Source organism: Passer montanus, unplaced genomic scaffold (genome assembly GCF_014805655.1).
Source record: "Passer montanus isolate IOZ18808 unplaced genomic scaffold, ASM1480565v1 scaffold113, whole genome shotgun sequence".
Lineage (NCBI taxonomy): Eukaryota > Metazoa > Chordata > Aves > Passeriformes > Passeridae > Passer > Passer montanus.
Genome location: NW_024357947.1, coordinates 1,624,264 through 1,642,872, shown reverse-complemented (window position 1 = coordinate 1,642,872; position 18,609 = coordinate 1,624,264). Strand labels below are relative to the sequence as shown.

General features: G+C 37.6%; 1 protein-coding gene across 1 annotated transcript in view; it reads left to right on the top strand.

Annotated features, from left to right (window-relative positions):
- The window catches only part of URI1 (URI1 prefoldin like chaperone), a 41,574-nt gene that overhangs the window by 8,343 nt on the left and 14,622 nt on the right, over nt 1–18,609 (top strand). Inside the window, exons 2-4 of the mRNA XM_039696392.1 lie at nt 3,097–3,131; nt 7,108–7,186; nt 9,464–9,599. Coding sequence (XP_039552326.1) covers nt 3,097–3,131; nt 7,108–7,186; nt 9,464–9,599 — 250 coding nt within the window. The remainder of the gene's footprint in view (nt 1–3,096; nt 3,132–7,107; nt 7,187–9,463; nt 9,600–18,609) is intronic.

Genomic DNA, 18,609 nt, shown 5'->3' with positions numbered 1-18,609 from the left:
TACAAACGAGGGATTCCCTAAAAGCAGCAGCACAGGCATCCCTAGAAATAGCTCAGGCACCTAGCAGTGAGAGCAGAGGAAGCACATCATCTGCTGGAAGGGTTTGGGTTTAATCCAGCAGGAATTTGTGCAGGCATGGCCTCTCCCCTGTCCCGAGGAGCTTGTGGAGCTCGCAGGTGTGGTTCTGGTGGGTCAGGGGCTGGAGAAGCACTGCATTTTAACAACTTGCTGTTGGTGGAAAGGAAGGAAACAAGACATTTGCCTATTTGTTTTCTTTTAAGACTATGGAATATGTTTTCTGACAGTGGATCCTGTTTTAATAACCAGACCCATGATTAGGTAATGTTAAGTCTGCTGCAAGAGTAGTTTAATAAATATTTTAGTATGCAGATAAGCCACTGATAACCATGTGCATTCACAAACTCATACATTTTTATGCCTAAAAGGGGAGAATTCAGAGTTTGTTGATACCACTTCACTATGATGCCTTAAAAGTAAGGCATACTTGGTGGCACTAGCTGTCCAGGTAAATGGAACTCAAGTGAGTAAACAAGCAGGTCATTTATTTTATTTACCCTAAAAGGGTTTTTCATTCTTTAATTGTAACTCTGGATATAAATTGTGTGTGGAAGATAGGCTAATGATTTTCCTGTGTTTGATTAAAGGCAAAGAATCAAAGATTTGTTTATATATTTATCTATTTGTTTCTTTGCTTTGATAAGACCAGTTGTTATCCAAACAGTGGGACTGACCTAATAAAGGTCATATGCATAATTGATCTCCATCTGTTTTTCAATATTTATTCTCTCTATTCTTTAATAGACTTCAGTTCCAGAAGTGCAGCCTGCAACATTTTTAAGGTGGTATATTTTAGCACTTCTGTAAAAGGTCTCATTTTATGTAGGCACTGAAATGAAAAGGTTTGTTGTTGGTTCCACCCTTTGGTATCCCTTCAAGAGAGATTATATCAAAGAAGAAGAATTAAATTAAAATTGATTGCTGTTATTGATTTCTCTCTCTTTTTTTTTAAGGGGGATAAAGGGTGATGGATAGAGCATATGCCCCTATGCTGTTTTGCTGATGGACTGTTTCTTAAAAACATAAAAAGCATATGTGCCCAATTTACATATTTACTAATTAAAAAAGCTTCCTGGAAACATTAAGTAGACTATCTTCTGCAACCTTTAACATTGTGGCTAATGGATATAGCCTGAAAATTTTCATAGAAGGTCCTCTAAATAATGTAAATGATTATGAATATGTAACTAGTTAATATGCAGCTACGAAAGGATTATCATGTAGAGGTTAATGAACATGCTGCTCTTAGGGTTTGCAGGGCTTTTCTTTTTGTGCTTTCAGCTCACTTCATGCATGGAAAGTCATGTATTGGGAATGGAAAGCTTCCTGTCTTTTCCATCTTCATCTGTAATGGGGCAATTAAATTGAAACTTTCTTAAAGGATTTCATAAACATTTTTGTATGCTAAATTGTGTTGTGTACTTCACAATCACTGCCAAATGTGCAAGGATGAAGGATGTGGATAGAATAGGCTTGGACTCCTCGACTTGTTAGTGAGGGGCTCCAGTGTGCCTTAGCTTTGCTACCAGACAGTTTATGTCTCCTGCAGAAACTTCACACTTAAAATGAGCTTCTTATTAATGGTATGAATAGATTTCTGGCTTGATGTTCTGTACAACTCTGTGTATTTACTCTCAAGCTTAAAAATAGTTGCCTTGCACATTAAGGAACGTATTTTGTTAGGCATTTGATTTGTAGGAGTTTAAAGCAAATGATAAATTTAAACTTGGCTTATGTGGGATGAGCTACCTGGCTGACTTTCCTGATGGATTATGAAATAACATAACCACAAATGTAAAGGTGATCCTTTTCATTTAAGAACTTTGCTCTATTTAAAGAATTATTAGCTCACAAAGTAGTCTCATTTCTTACTTCTCCATGAGTAGGAAGTGCAGGGTCTGAGATCTGTTGTGCAAAAGCTGCACATATGCTAACTGAAAAAAAAAAAAGTCTTTCATTCTGTTGTTTGGAAAAAAAAAAAAGAATTATCTGCTCCAGTGATTTCAGTGGTACTTGAATGTATGTTATTGTTTTCTCTGCAAATTTTCTCATTAATTGCTTTTGAATGTTAGCATTATTTTGGCTATAGGAAAAACGAAATTTGTAAAAAAAAATTCTAGAAAATGCTTATATTGAGAAGCTGTCTAGACATATTTAACTGCCTCATGGCTTCATTGCATTTCATATAATTGAATGAAATTGTTTGTGTTGTATTTTTGGTAACTATTATTCAGAGATCAGAATATGTTTTGAAAGACAAAATCTCCATGTAATTGTGGCAGAGAAGGTCACAGGTTTCAGCATCCTGCCTGTTTGCTATATATAGTCTAAAAAATTGCAGTTAAAAAAGATGAAAGTATTTAATTTTAACAACGTGATTTATTTTGTAAATTCTTTTGTATCTCTTGGGAAAGCCTGTGGCATAAGGAAGTAAATGAAATACCTTTTTTGACACTCAGAAAGAAGAGAAACCAGCAGCCCATCCTGGTGTCAAATACCCATGTATTTACACAGCAAAAAGTTAATTTGGGCTTTCTCAAGTTAAAGTGGCCAGTGGAGACATTTTTTGATGTACTGATAGAGGAAAAATGTTTTTGGTGTTGTGGGATTCATTTGTTTTGCTTTTTAATGACTGAGTATGGGAGTTACATTGATGTCTTGTTATAATTTATGTTGTTTTCTTATTCTGCAAACATGTAACACTGAAATCAGCAGATTGCACAAACTGCTACTTATCTCAGATCGTGTGTCACGTAATAGTTATGGAGCAGGTATTGTACCAAAATAAGAAGTGAAAAGCTGTAATTTTTTTCTGTGGTTATCACTCTGCATTAGCCTGTGATAAAGTGTGTGCTGCTTAAGAACGACCATTCACACGCCTTTGCCCTGACAAATAAAAATGTGGATAGAGGCAGCACCAAATCTGTAAAGCTCCTGTTCTGGTTTCTGATGCACTGACATTGCAGCTGTGTGCTTAGCTTTGTTTTTTTCACGAGTAGTTATCTGTTTTGATGACAGGTGGTCACTGGCTGCCAAGAAAAAATCCAGCACTGGTAAGTAAAAAAAGTCTACATGTCTAAAATACTGATGAGTAACCTAGTTATGTTTTAGTAAAGTATTACTGTTTATTCTGATGGGAGTCAAATCCTGCTAGCATGTTTTGGGGATTATAGTTAGTGATAGCTCAGAATTGTTGCAATGCACTCTCCTTAAAATATATTTATTTCTCACTGATACAATTAAATTACAAATACAGTGAGCCTCAGTGTTTATACTTCTGCCTTAAAAACCTATCTCATCTGTCATTTTTACCCAAGTAACCTTGTTGGATGAATGCTTAATCTGCCTGAATGGTGAAAAGGTGCTCCCAGGGTAGAATTATTGTTAGTTTCTGAGTATGGAGCAAGGAGGGAAATTCCACTTGCTCCCCTCTATGTGCTGAAACAAGGTGGAAAGTAATGTTTCACTGATACCTCCCCCCCAGTAAAGTACATGCTAAAGCTTCATTTTTAATACTTACAATAAATGGTTTGTTATATTAAAAAAAATGATCTCTGGGCATTTTTTTTCTCTGTTGGCAATCTATGGTTAATAGAAAACATACCTAGTAAATAATAGTTTTGTATGGCATCTGAGGAAAATGTACATTTAATGGTGAATGAAATCTTATATTATGAGTTACTGTGAGATATAACAGTTGATCTTACAGATATCAAATTACAATATATCCATGCTGTGTTTACCATGATTTTACTGAGAGAACAACAGGAGCTGTCTTGATTATTGTCTGCAGGGTTATTGCAAAATCACAGCAACTGCCCCTTTAGTGGTGAGATTAAACCTTTGGTTATACACCATCAAGCATATAATATTTTAAATTTATTTTAAGAGGCTTTTTCTTCATGCCTGAAAGATCTCCAAGCAAATAATTTATATTTAGTGTGTATCAAATGTTTTTACTTTAAATGCACATAGGCTGCAAGCGCTGGATAAGAGGAAAAAAATCAAGGCAATCTATACACATCATCATATTAAATTCTGACTATTGGCTCGCAAAAATAATCTAAAACTAATATGTTTCATTTATGCTTAAAATTCAGAGGCTGCATTAATTTTCAATAAGGGAAATATTGAAGTGCCTACTGGTGTTGCTGTGGTGAAGGCAGGCGGAATATCTCCAGCTCATGACTTTCTCAGGAGCTTTGCAGGGTCTGTGCCTGCTGGCTCCCATCTGAAATTCTGCATGTGCATTCTTCCACTCAGAGACAGGGCTTTACAGAAATAAACTATTTGGCAGAAAGCTGCAAAATTTGAACAGATTTTTGAGCGTTTGGAAAATTGTGACCATTATTTTCCTTTTTATAATGGCTGAGGTTTGTGGAGTGGCCTGGGAGTGTTGGCTATGGAAGGAGGAGTTGCTCCTGTGTTTGCTTTTATGTAAACTCTGGCAATTACCCCATGAACTTAGGGGTTTTGGCCACAGAACCTCTAATGAAAAAAATAACTTACTGATTTTTTTTATATAGAAAAGAAGCTTGTATAGCATCCATACAATATTTATTAATTTTTTTTAAATTTACTACTCTTTCTTAGATCATGATTGTGCAAGAGCTGAGTGCTCTTGTTTCAGCTGAATAATGTGTTCATATAAGACCTTTTAAGTAGTCAGTGACACAGAAGGATGTGAAATAGAATTGGGTGAATAACAATAAGGTCTTAAAATGCTCAGCTTCAGTATATTTCCATTAAATTATTTTCTTTTCCATTTTCAGTGCACTTTTTGAAGTATATTTCTAAAGCCATAAATCCAATAATGGGTTGGGTATGGGATTAGTAGCTAGACATGCATTTCCCTTCTAGGGACATGCTCAGAGCTGGTGTCCCAGTATTCTTCCTCCCTGTTCCCTTTGGTTCTTCATTGCCTGTTGTGGCTGACTGTAGCACTGGCCCACCCCAGTGCTTGTGAAAGCATCAGCTGTACATGAAGAGAGAGATTCCTTCCTTAAGGAATGCTGTTTGAGGCCAATTATTTAAAATGATCAGTTTAAATTTTCTTTATCTGCATGACCCCAGTTGAGGATGTGACCCCACTTTTAGAGATTGCCATGGTGAAGGTTTGCTCAGCAAAGGGCAGCTGTCCCAGTACAAAAATCAGGATGCTTTGCTTCTAAAGTAGCACAGATACTGTGGCAAGTGATTTCTCCTGAACCCTGATCAGATTATTCAGTAACACACAGCAGTCAGACCTTAGTGTCTTCTTTTCAGGTTGATGAAGAAATGTTGAGTGACTTTCAGCTATGAAATGATGGAAATGTTTAATCCTGCTGTGTATGGGGGATTTTCATGCCAGGCTCTTCCCATGGAGTCCTGTCCTGCATTTGAGACATGTGCCAGGCCTTGTTTTTCAGTGGCTGCTTGGAGTCCATTTCTCAAATCCAGATCTCTGGGGGCGAAGGCTGGGTTCTGTAAATAGCATTAAGTAATTGATTGTTATTGTTGACACCAAGTTTTCATTATATTCCTTCCTCCCCCAAAACATCTCAGTACATTTTGCTAAGATTCATGAGTTTGTCCTTCTTCTTTGAAGGAAGTGAATTATGTTTTCACTCTTATGTGGGCAATGGACAGAAAGGCCTGCCTAAAATGTCTGGGAGAAATGTGCTGTCAGAGCAAAGCAGCAGCAGGCGTCTTTTGTAATTCAGTTCTGTGGAATATGGTTTTAATGTCCAAGTGGCATAAAAACCTAAATTCTTTTTCTCAGGATAAGTTCAACAACTTAAAATAGGTATAAAGTAGGGTGGTTACACCTGAGTTCGACTGTGAAGCAAATGAGTCAAATATAAGAGTATGAGATAATTTTTCAAAATGAATGCTGAAAAAGATTTCACTCTGCTTATGAATCTAAGAAAATCAATGGTAATATTTTGAGAGTTGTGTTATCAACTATGACATTCATTTTTCAGCACATTTATAGATTGCTTTCCTGAATCATCCTCAGAAAACCTGTAATTTGCATCTTGGGTCAGCGTTGTTAAGTGTGCTGCTCTGTGCTTTCAGTTGCCTTTTATTGCAGAATTTACTACCATATATATGTTTATTGTTTTGAAGTACAAGTAAACAATATCATCAAACCTGACATTTATATGCCAGCTACTTCATGGAGGAGCTGATTTCTGACCATCTTTAGAATGGCAAGCATCTATTAAAAGACTTTTTCCAGACAAATTTAAGTATTTAAGAATGCCTTTACAAAAAAAGGCTTTTTTTAGAGGGGCTGCAGTTGCTTGTTTTGCACACAGTAAAATCCCTGCAGCCACTGAACCACTGTTTCTTGTAAAGTCCTATGAAAAGCCAGGTGTCTGCCATGGGAATGAATTCCTTGTCCCAGTTCACCAAACCATTTCTCTCCTGGGTAGCAATACGTAGCATGAGCCTTATTTACAATTTAGATAAGTATCAGAAGGGATGCTTGAAGATGTGACAGACTCCTGGTGGTTGAGCCATCTTTCAGGAGCTTTGACTCTAGATAGGAATACAAAGTTCATGGGAAAATCAGAATTAATTAAAATTTTGCTCATTTATGTCAGTTCAAACCAAGGTCAATATATGAGCTCTGTATTACAAATGAGTATTTGAAGAATTTGCCTCTAACAAAGCATAAACTGGATTTTCAGTTCTTTTTCTAAATATTGATGGTGTTATAACTTGGGCTTCAACATAGAGTGAGATACTCCAAATTGTATTGAAAGAACTGCTTCTTTGCACTATGAAAAATTCTAATTCTGAACAAGACACGCACAATCTAAAATAATCATTTACCTATCTTAATACACATTATTAGAAAATAATCATGCTATTATGTTTGTCATCCCATGTCTCTTAGAAATGAGTTATTAATCTGTCAGCTGTATGTGTTAGAGTAAAACAGTTAATTTTTCTGTATTTTTGGTGTGTTTTTGAGTTACTAGCAGAAAACCATTAACTCTTTACTTTAGCTGTGAAATTGAACCAACTTGAATTTGTCAACAGGAAGAAGGTGGAGAGTGATTATGAGGCTCTTCAGGAGCGACTCCAGACGTTGCCTGACAAGTTGTCCTACGATGTCATGGTATGTACCTGGCAGAGGTCACACAGGAAAATGGGCTAGAACTGTCAAAACCTGGGCTGCCTGCACTGGGGGTGAGGTTAGTCAGGTTTGCCAGTAGTAATGTTACATTTATTATGATAATAGTTAAACCTTTGCTTTTGTTTCTTTCTCTTTTCTTTGAAATCCATTATAAATTACAGTGTTACTGACAACTGAAAGCTGATGACATAAATGCTTAACACAAAACCTGACATGTTTGATATGTAAATCTATTGTATAGAAAATGATAATTATGACTGAATTATGGTACTTAGTCATTTCCTGAGAAGCAAGTGGCTGTAGTATTTCCTGATTCATGGAAATAAACCCTAGAACATTGATTTTTACATAAAAAGGTGCTGCTAATTTTCGTTCCACCAGTCTTCCCATTGACATAGCGATCTTTTCTGGTGCTCTGAATCTTCCCTAACAACTGCACAGCTCCCTGTGTAAAATTTGCTCTGTTGGCTTGCACTCACTAAAATTTTAAACAAATTGGCTTCTCTTTCTCTTTTTTCCTCTTCCTTTCTCAGGTTCAACTCAAGATACATCCTTGAAGGCAGGGCAGTGGTACTGCACATACCCGAGTGGCTGATTTCAGCACTCAGTGCCTGACTGCTGCCTTCCTTGGCAGCCTGGCTTAGATACAGAGTTGGGTTTTTAGTAAGGCAGTGTTGGAGTACACTTCACCATGTGGGAAAAGGGAGGGTTTCCCTTTGCTGTGCTGGTGATGCAGCTCTGGATTTTGTGTGTAGTCTATTTCTCATGTGTGTATGTGTGGCCACGTGATGTAAAACATAGAGATTGTGTTGTTTCAAAGCATAAAGTCTCCTATTTTTAAAGACAGCTAGATAGTGCTTATTCTTAGTTGAAGCAACAATGTTAACTCACATCTGTTACTTTAAATGTATAGAAACAGTTCCTATCCTGTTAGCCAAATATTTTCATATGCTTTTAATTTTGCTTAATTTTGCTTTCATCATTTTGGGGGAAGAGTGAACAGGCAACTCATGCTGTTGGCTACTTTAAAACCAAGTCAGGGAGGGCACACATGTAGGAAAAGCACATTCTGCATGGTCTTAGTGTCAGGGTCCTGCCTGCTGGAGAGCTGTTTCCAGCACTGGGACTCTCCTGGATATGGAAGAGTGGGAAGATTGCTTTCCAAGGAAACAGATCCACTAGGCCAAGTGCTCTGCTTCAGCACAAACAGTGAGAAAGCAAGTGGCTGTGCTGAGGAGCTGAGGAGGAAGGAGTAAAGGCTGATACAAATAATCTGAGACAGATCTCTTTTTACCCCAAAAAGAGAGAGACTTGATGTGGATGTGGACTTTATGCCACCTCCATTTTAGATCAGTTTGATTTTGGTTTCTGAATTTCTTCACGATTGAAGCCCACAGGCAGCCAGGCAGGTGGCAGTGGGCTGGGGGTCAGAGTGCCAGGGCAGGTTCAGGGGTAGGGGTGGCCAAGGCTCCTCCTCACCCAGAGGACTTGCCCAAGCACTGCCTGTAAAATTTGAGTAGTAGAAGGTGTCTTAAATCATAAAACCAGTGTCCTGGATGTTGCAATGTATTTTAAAACAGAGGATTCACATTTTAGAAAGAGGATGTGAAGTTCTGAAATGTGATTTCCTGCCTGAAATGTCCTGCTTTTATCTCTTGTGCCTGGAGAGCAGTTAGAGAGTGAGAGTTGCTTGTGGAGCATCCCTGGAAGGTTGAGGTTTGCAGCGTGGTGAATGACCCAGCAGAGTGAGATTAAACACTGTCTGTGGTCCTGCAGGGAGCCCCAGTGTTTCACACTGGAGTTTCTGGGTACTTACTATTAGCAAGACAGATTCTGAGAAGACCAGCTCATCTTTGAGTTGATCATACCAATTTAAATAGTTAAAAATTTTAGCAAAGCTAATCTGGCTTTTATTAGGAAATTAATGTAGTCTGCATATAACTCAAATAATTTGTATTATCAAGGTTTGTATGTTCATATGAAGTGAATTTATTTTGTTTTGCAGGTGAGCATTCAACTGTACTATAGTTCTGTGTCACAAAACAAGTTGTCTGGTGAAATTCAAGTTTTCAGATTTTCTAAGTACAGTATAAATTCAAATGGATCTGATAATTTGAATATTTTTGGTGGGCTATTCACTAAATAGCTGCTGTAGAATTTTAATTTTTCTAAAATATGTGTTTTGCTTTTTAAAGGAACTTAAGACATGTATGACTGCCAGAGTTTTATTTTCATTAGTGATGTGTGTGTCTTTGACAGGTTCCTTTTGGTCCTCTTGCCTTCATGCCAGGAAAGCTTGTCCGCACCAATGAGATCACTGTTCTGCTGGGGGACAACTGGTTTTCCAAATGCTCAGCAAAGCAGGCCATTGAGCTGGTTGAGCACAGAAAAAAACGTATGTATGTTGCTGAACATAATGTAATAGTTGAAATTATCTACCTTGTATTAATATATAAAATTAGTGGTATCTACGCTGTTCTTTTTTTTCTTTTTGTGAGCTCACAAACAGAAGTTCCATTCAGGTGTAATATTAGCTTAACACTTCATCTTTCATCCTTGCTTGAGACATGATTTGATATGTCTAATTAGGAAAAGAAACCTAACTAAAAACCAAAACCCCCTTTCACTTTTTTTAATGTAAAAAATAATATATTCTCTTCCAGAAAGAGGAGAAGTGGACACTGCCTTGTGCTTTTGCTCTTACTTGCCTTATTCCCTATATTTTGTTCCCTTTTCTCGTTTCTTATTTCTTTGCTGCCTTGTCCTGTGGTTTGGTTTTTTTTGGTTTTTTTTTTTTTTTTTTTTTTTTTTTTTGGCCATGTATGTAGTTTTCAATGCCTTGTGCTTTTGCTCTTAGTTACCTTATTCCCTATATTTTGTTCCCTTTTTTTGTTTCTTATTTCTTTGCTGCCTTGTCCTGTGTTTTGGTTGTTTTTGGTTTTTTTTTTTTTTTTTTTGACCATGTAGTTTTCAATTTTTTTCTCTCCCTCTGCACATACTTTGCTCCTGCTTGTTGGTTTTTATACTTGCTGCTCAGCTGCATTTCTACCTCCTTCCCTTGATGTTCCTGTGGTGTGGAGGGATCTCCTGGATCTCCCCAGATCCAGTGCAGTTGATTTGATCACCACCAAATTCAGTTACATAGAAACCCACCACAGGGGCAGATGGGCAATTCCTGGGTTGGTTTCCAGCTCTTTGTAGCTGCTGTTGAGATCTTGGCTTTGAAGAGCCAGGACCAGAGCAAGAGCTATGCATGGTGCACTTTGGAACTTGTTTATGGTTGATAGAAGGAGAACCTAAAATATTTGATGTAAATATCAAGGAAGAAAAAGCACAAGAAAATGGAAAATAAATTGGTGCCTGTTAGCCTTTGTTAGCTTCAGACAAGCATTTGAGCTGATTTTTCATTCTGGTTTACCTGTAACCTGTCCCATTCCTCAGTGGGTGCTCACTGCAGCTTTGCTCTGTGTGTCTTACAACTAGCACAACTATTTTCACTGGATTTTTGTTTGACTGCACCTATCCATGTTGCTGCCTGCAGCAGAATACCTTAGAGGTTTCCCATCTGAATAAGCTTTTTTTTCCAATTCTGTGCAGGCAGTATGAATGTAAAAAGAGTTGAGGATTTTTTAATAAGAATTCATTTTCTGTATTACTTTAAAATACTCCTTTATGAAGAGCATTGCCAAAAGTATGTAATTTGTATTTTGCCTATTATCTTAATCTGGTTCTCCTGACACAACTTTGCAATTTTCTTTCTTAGTGAACTGAATCTACATTATTTATTGTGACTCTTGTGAGATCTCGGGTCCAGATCTTTTTCTTTGATCATCTGATATTTTTTCAGTGCTGCAGAATACTTTTGTCACCGTTACATTCAGTGAAATCATTTGACCTTTGCATAGTAGGTGTTTGAACATTAAGTAGTCTGCTGGGAGACACACAATAAATGCTGGATTCTTTTCTTTATGATCTTTTAAATTGCATTTAAAATATGAACTCAGAAATACTAATTTCTTTCAAAGCAAAATAGTCATTGATGCTGGATATAAACCCTCCATTCAGCTGATAGTTCACTTCAGCTGTGTGATGGCTGCCAGTGGGAGGCTCCAAAACACTGGTATTAACTAAAAACTTTTTTTTTAAGGACTGTTCTCAGTTTTAGATGGTAAAAAACATATTAGTACATATGATCCTGAAAAAGGGTTACTTCTTTCCTAGATACACTTGTCCCTTAAAAAATACAACTGACTTAAACTCTTTAAACCATTTTCATGCTAAACGAATGCAACTTAGAGAATATTAGAGATTTTATTAGTTTGTTCTAAGGAAGAAAGCTACACATATGTAAGACCTGTAGGCCATTGCTATGTAATATGAATTGGCTGCTTGTGGCACAAATTTGCAGGACTGATGTTTGGAAAGTGTTAGTTTAAAGTCTCTTTTGTGTGTTTATTGCACTGCAGGTACTGTCCCAGGTGTGACTGCTGCTTTCAGTGGCCTTTTGGGAGCATAGTTCACAGGGTGCTGTGCATTGGGCATTATCATCACACTGACACAATGGGATTTGATTTTTGTACATAATCTTGTTGTTTTGGACATGAATTCCAAGAGTAGGTCACACACACTGGAAAAAGAGGGCAGGCTCACTGCAGGGGATTACACTGCCAGCAGTCCCCAGTGTCCTGCGTGCCAGGCAAGGTCCTAACAGGGCAAAGCTTTTTTAAGCATGTGTTTAAGGCCAGTGTGTACTTAAAGGCTTTGATATATAGGAATTGGGGGCTGAACAGAGCAAAGAGAAGCTCGTGCTAAAATAAACCTGCCTGTATTTGTTGATGGTTTGTTTCTTCAGTGACCTATATTTTTTTATCCAATATTACTCTGTTTAATTTAGATGGGTGTTTTTTAGCTGGTCAGATCTGCTCAGATAACTGAAACAAACTTAATTAGTACAGCCCTAGTAATTCAGTGCTTTAGCAGGAGTTAGGGTAAGGAAATAAACACAGGACATTTTCATTGCACGTTGTCTCTCGTGTCTTGCTCTGCTGAATGGTGAGGAGTGGGAAAGCATCTGTTCAGGGTTCAGGCTGTCTAGGGGGACTGTCTGTCAGGTAGAAAGGGGTAAGAGATTCCTAGAACAGTTCTGGATGTTCTCCCTTGATGGTTCTGGGAGTTTTCCTTCTAGCCTTTGGCTCACATGTGGGTCTGTGTGTTGGAGAGCTCTGGTCACCAGGGCTGTCCCTGCTGGCTTGGAGCACCCCAGTGCCTTACAGGTAATTGAATCAAAGCTCACAGGACATTTTCTTTACAGTTTGACTCCTCCTGTGTATGTTGAGTGCATACAAGAATGGAGGATGTGAATTTGCATGCTTAAGCAGCAGTAGTGCCAGATAAATCAAACAATATCACTGAGGATAAAGCCATGGAAGTTAGGGGTAGCAATAAGAGTGTGCTATATATAAGAGCTTTAAATATTACTTAGTGCTAATTAGGTCATCCTTTTTGTCTTAGTAGTTTTGTTAAATTTGCTTTTTAAAAGAGAATGAGTGAAAAAATGTTTGCTTCTGTGGAATAGAGAAATGCCCAGCCACAGTAGATTAATTTCTTGGTTAAAATTTATTTAATTGAAAGGAATAATTGAAGGGTGACTGTACTGAATTTTAAATGCACTTTAGCTGACATAGCTGTAAAAAGTCCTATTTTGGGGATACATTTCTGTTTGCTTAGCTTTTGATTTGGATGCAAATTGTTCAGCACTGTGATTGGTTGAAATGTATTTGGTAAAATTTGGGACAGTCACTCATGTCAAATGTTACTTTTTCATCAAATATTGATCATGTCTCCTTGAATAATGTTTGAGTTGCAGTAGGTCTTTAATTTGCTGTGCATTTTTGTGACATTCTGGGTATTTAGTTAGTTCCATAATAGTTAATAAATAGATTGAAGTTTATAGAATTGCCAAGTACATTTTTAATTGTTTTAAATTCACTGTAGTTCGTTAAACCAGGTAATACAGATAATGGGAAACACTTCACACATGTGTTTGTGTGTAAAAATGTGAAGAAATAGTGAAGTAGATTAAAGGATATGCACACCAAATTCCATTAAAATAAAAGAAATTAGCTTTTTAAGTATGTCACAGTTTAGCACAACAATAATGCAATTGTACTTTTTTTCTCCTACAATTATCTTGCTTAAGGTACTTCATAATATTTCTGTTCTCCTCAAGGCAAGACTGTATTGTCTCAGAATTCAAAGAGGGAATAAAGATTCTTTTTGTGAATATGGGATTATATCTTTTACGTGTTTGTGATGATATAAATTACATTTCTTCTCTATATCAGTAATCGCATTAATTCTTTAAGATGGGAAATTTTTCATTACAATAGTCCCTGTGGTAGTTACTATAGAAAGAAATTAAATAGATTTTTCTTGTAAATATTTGTGGATTAATTCAGTATGCTAGGTATTCCAAGTGTCTAAACATTTTAAAAGGTGGGAAATTAAAGCATGCACACAGAACGAGGAGTGGTTTTATTGTGTTAAAAATTTATCAGATAAAAAAAAAAAATCCCACTTAAAGGAGAATTGTTGAACTACTTAGCAATTGTGTCTTCAGTATATGTAAGAATACCCTTGCAGTGTCATGCTGCAAATGAATTCATGAAATGAAAATACTGATTACATTAACATACAGTATTGTGATAGTCCCCAATTGTAAATTGCAGTGTGTAACCCCTAATACAAATATTTGTGTCAATCAAAATTGACCGATAGCTCAGGATACAGGGTTTAAAAGATACCATTGTTTTAATGAGATGATCCGGGTGGATGAGGACCAGTTTGAATTTGTTCCTTATCAGCATTTCCAGAAAAAAAGGTTTTGTCTCCAAAACACGTGATAGGAAGGCTTTCCATTTCCCATCTGTGAATGAGTGAGGCCTTTAGAGGTTTTAATGTTTTATCCAAGGGTAAAAATATCTTCCCTGATATTCTAAATAATGTAACACTAACTCGTCTACTCACAATTTTTGGGGTTGAGAACAAAAAGTGCAGGCAGTGCTACAAAAAGATCCAGCTTTTGCTTTTTTGTGTTAAAAAAAAAACCAAAACATTTTTCTGCTCTTTTTCTGCACAGCAGAGAATTCTGTTCCACTGTGCTTTTAAACTTTTTTTTTTACAATTTTTTGTGATTATCACTTCTTAGTTTGATAACCTCCCTCAGTTGCTTCCTTACCCTTGTTCAGTTAGGAGGTGATTCAGTGCAGTGCTAAGTGCTCTAAATTTGCTCTGCAGTTCCCTGGAGGTGTTTGGCTTCTCACAGGACCACAGTCTGGGTATTTTAACCAGAACACACTGGAACAAAGTAAGGAGAATAGACTCCTTTCTGTAAGTTCCATACTGTGATTCAAATAAGCCCTTACCTTTTTTATGATTCTTACTGGGCAACAGAGGAGTTGTCTGAATGCCACCCTCCTTCATTTAGGAGGAATTTAAATGTATTCAGATAATTCTAGCAATTACATAGGTGTGTGAACCTAAAAGAGAAATGCATTGCATTTACTTAGTGTTCCTAAAGCCAAATTGCCTGTACAAATTTTTACAGAAGAAAATCCAAATGACTTTGGTTTTGGTACCAAGGGAACATAGAAAACAGAATGAAGATTGTCTTTAAAGGGTGAAAAGCTGCTGCACAAAGGGTTGGATTGCATTTTAAAGAACTGGTGCAATTGCTTTTATAAGGAATGAATTTACATGTCTTGTTGCAAGCAAAAAGAGAGCTTAAATCCATATTTACAAAATGTCATCAGGATTCTCTTTTCACTCTTAAATCCATTTCTAGAAAAATGAACAGAAAAGAATAGAAGAACAGACAAGGTGTTTTGAAAAGCTTCTAGTAGATACTGCTTTCTTTTTTCTTACTTGTTTCAAGTAACCTGTGATAGTTTGCTGGAAAAGTATTGGCTACAAAAAATTCTGTTGCTGATTAAATATATATTTATTGAAAATACATTCAATAATCCTCAGGTGAGTGATCTACTTATGCAGACCCTATAAAGTAAGAAAATAATGCACTTAAAATACTCATAACTTCCATGGTGACAGTATGAGCTACTGAGGTTCTGCCTTCAGGTTGTAACTCCTGGTCCTCTCACTGGAGGAACTGAGCCACTGTCAGTAACTGAGGTAGGTGGTTGTTCCCTGCCTGTATCAACACTCTGTGTATAAATAACTGTGTTTAAGATTGGTTATCTTCTACATGAGGAGCTGTGTTAGACACCAAGAAGATCTTTACTCTAAATCTCAGCTGCATACAGAATTCTTTGTTACACTTAATCTTAAAATTTCTGTGCTATCACCTATCCTCAGAGGAGATATTTCCTATGTTATATCCATGAGACTCTCCTGAAGACCAGGTACATTAGGCTTCAGCTTTATTTCAGTTTGTCCTGTTTCACAGAGTCTGACTTTTCAAAATAGATCAACCTGTTCTCACTATTCTTGTCTGTTCTTACTATTTAAATCCCAGTGTAACACACAGTTTCCAGAAGTAACTAAAATAATGTCTATGATTCCCCAAATCCTTATAGACAACACTCCAAGGACATTAATGTCAAACTCAGATAATTAAAATTTGTATCCAGCCAAGCTAATTAACCCATTAAAGCCAAAACGCATAGATGAGAATTTGTGTCAGTTTGGCATTAGTACGTTGTCATGTCGTGTAAAATCTGGCTTCGCTGGACTTCATTTCAACAATATGAAATGTGTTCCCCAATTATTTTTTTTCCTCTGCCAGTGTATTTGTAGCGAGCAGAGGGCTGCTTCTTAGAAATGACTAATGGTATAAGGAAATCCAGTCAAGCCCTTTCAGACTAATAAAGGACCTGGGAAAAAATGATCTAAATGTAAAGAAATCTTGCTGCCTGTAAATATGAAATACCTTTTCCTTTTGGTGGTCCAGGAGAACAGTCCCAGAGGTTCTGGGAGGCTGTGGCACTGAACTATCTTTCCAAGTGGTTTAGCTGAGACATGTAAATAGGAACTACACGGGTTCACCTGAAAGCCATGTCAGACTTTGCTCAGATTATTGGATGTGACAAAGTTGGACAACAGCCTCTGGTTCAATCCGTCTTAAAAGGCTCTAAGAAGCTTAAACCACGGGGTAGTAAGAGGAGGAGACTGTGGAACCTCTCTTACCCTACCAGTATTTTTATGGGGGTCTCAATTAATAAAAACCCCTGTAGTTTGTAGTGACTTGTTCCTCTCTAGTTGCTGTATGTTTCAAAATTCACTGAGTTCTGTTGGAGGCTTTTGGAGTGTGCTGTGGCAAGTTCAAAACACGAGACCTGAGCTTGCTCTGCAGTTAGGTGCGTGACCCTTTTTCCAGGGGACCCCCTCTTTGCTGAGGAGCCTGACCAAGGGAAGGTCTCTGCTTTGGCCAGGCAGGAAGGAGCCCTGGTTTTCCTGTGGCAGGGGAGGTGTGAGCAGCCCAGCAGACTGGCTGGGGACACGGGGCCGGAGAGGCACGGTAATCCCAGCTGTCCGCTGCCGCGCGGCGTGGCCTGGGGCAAATCACTTAAACTGTCTGTTTCTTCATCTGTGAAATAGGAGAGAGTTATACTCACCTCCCTCGCAGGGCACTGGGCAGATTAGTTAATGCTTGTACAGCATTTTAAAATAAAATACTGAGCAACTGCTCGGTGTCCTCACCTAACGGAGCAAGCCAGCGTGCACCCGTCAGGAAGCAGCATCACAGCCTGGTGCTCCAGCAGCAGCATAACCTAGATGGCTGCTGAGCAGTATTTAGATGTGCAGGCAAAGTGTGAGACACTTGTGGTGGTAAAGAAACAGCTGAGCATCACATTTACTATGTATGTAAGATGAAAACCACAGGAAAATTGGTCCAACAATGTATATGCTTATGTATACTGAGAATACGTTCAAGAGCTGAAGACATGGATGGGAGCATTTGGTAGAAAAACTACCACTACCTCTCTTTTATTTGGTTTTTGGAGCATGTGTTAGGAACCAAAAAAGCTGTGGATGATGTTGATGTGAATTAACTGATAGTAAAGGCTGCTCTGTCTGATGGAGGATGAAGGAGTCGTGTAAGGGGAGCAGGACCCTGACTGCACATGGAAGGAGCTGTGTCCTCTGCTGGGTCTGTGCTGGCACTGCTCCAGGCATCACATACTTTTTTGGTAGTGGTATTTCATCCAGGAGGCAATGCAAATCCATGGCTTTTTTTCAGAGAAGAATCTTAAGCTATTTCTTAGAAACAGCCTGAGGAATGGAGAATGACTGCACATTTGACACATAGCTTGCTGTGTGGTTTAAAGGCTAATGCTTTTGAAATGCCCTAAAAGTCTGAGCTTTGTCTTAGTGTTCCTTGTGGGAAAGGATGGACTTTGCTTGAGTAGCCTTTTCCAAAATGCATAAATTTCTTTCTAAACTATTTACTGCAAATAATACATTTTTTAAGCAATTGTATTTAGACAGTGTGAAATATCAACAGGGAAAAAAGCATACAATACTGAATATTATAAAACTGTGAGAGTAATCTCACACACTTGGTGGTAGTTGTGTTTTGCCTTGACTGTTTCATGCATAATTCCCTCTCCTGTGTGTGTGGAGGGAGGAGGGATAAGAACCTGTTTGTAGAAGTGAGTCAATAAGTAGGTTTAATTTTTAAGTACAAGTACAAACTCATTTTGTCTGATTAGATGCATTTTGTAATAATTTTGTGGTTATTATTATATTCTCACACATCCTTATCTGAAAGGCCTATCATTATAAGAAATGCAGTCTCTGAAACATTTACAACTGTATACATTGCCAGAAAACTGTATGGGGAGGAGCAGCTGTGTGTGTACTTAAAACTTTCTAGGATTAACCCCAAGACCAGCAAGATACTTAATTAAATACTAAAATTAACAGGCAAAAAGCAAGTTAAGAGTAAAAATATGTAGAAATACTCTGAAAATGTTTTAAGCTGGAATATTTTGTGGTTGTCTTCTTCTGTAGAATGGGAAGAGCAAGGTGCTCTGCTATACTTGTATACTGTGAAAATAAATAATTAGGGTGTATGAGGTATTTCATGTGCTCCAGCGCTGGTGTTCATGTGAGTATCATTAGTGGAGAGAAGCTTTGCTGAGGCAGAAGCTAGCTTAAAAAAGTTTCTTTGAGTGTGACTTTGATGACCCTGTGTTAGAGATGATCTCTTTGCCTCCTTCGTACTATTGTATGAGACATCTTCTTCTGTATTGCTTTAATGATTCCAGAAAGGAATTTTAAAATAGAAAATCAGCTTACTTCTTCACAAAGGCTTTTAGCTCCTTCAGGGTATATAGGACCAGTAGGTGCAAGGTCTTAGAGATCCTCAGTTGAAACTAATTTATGGA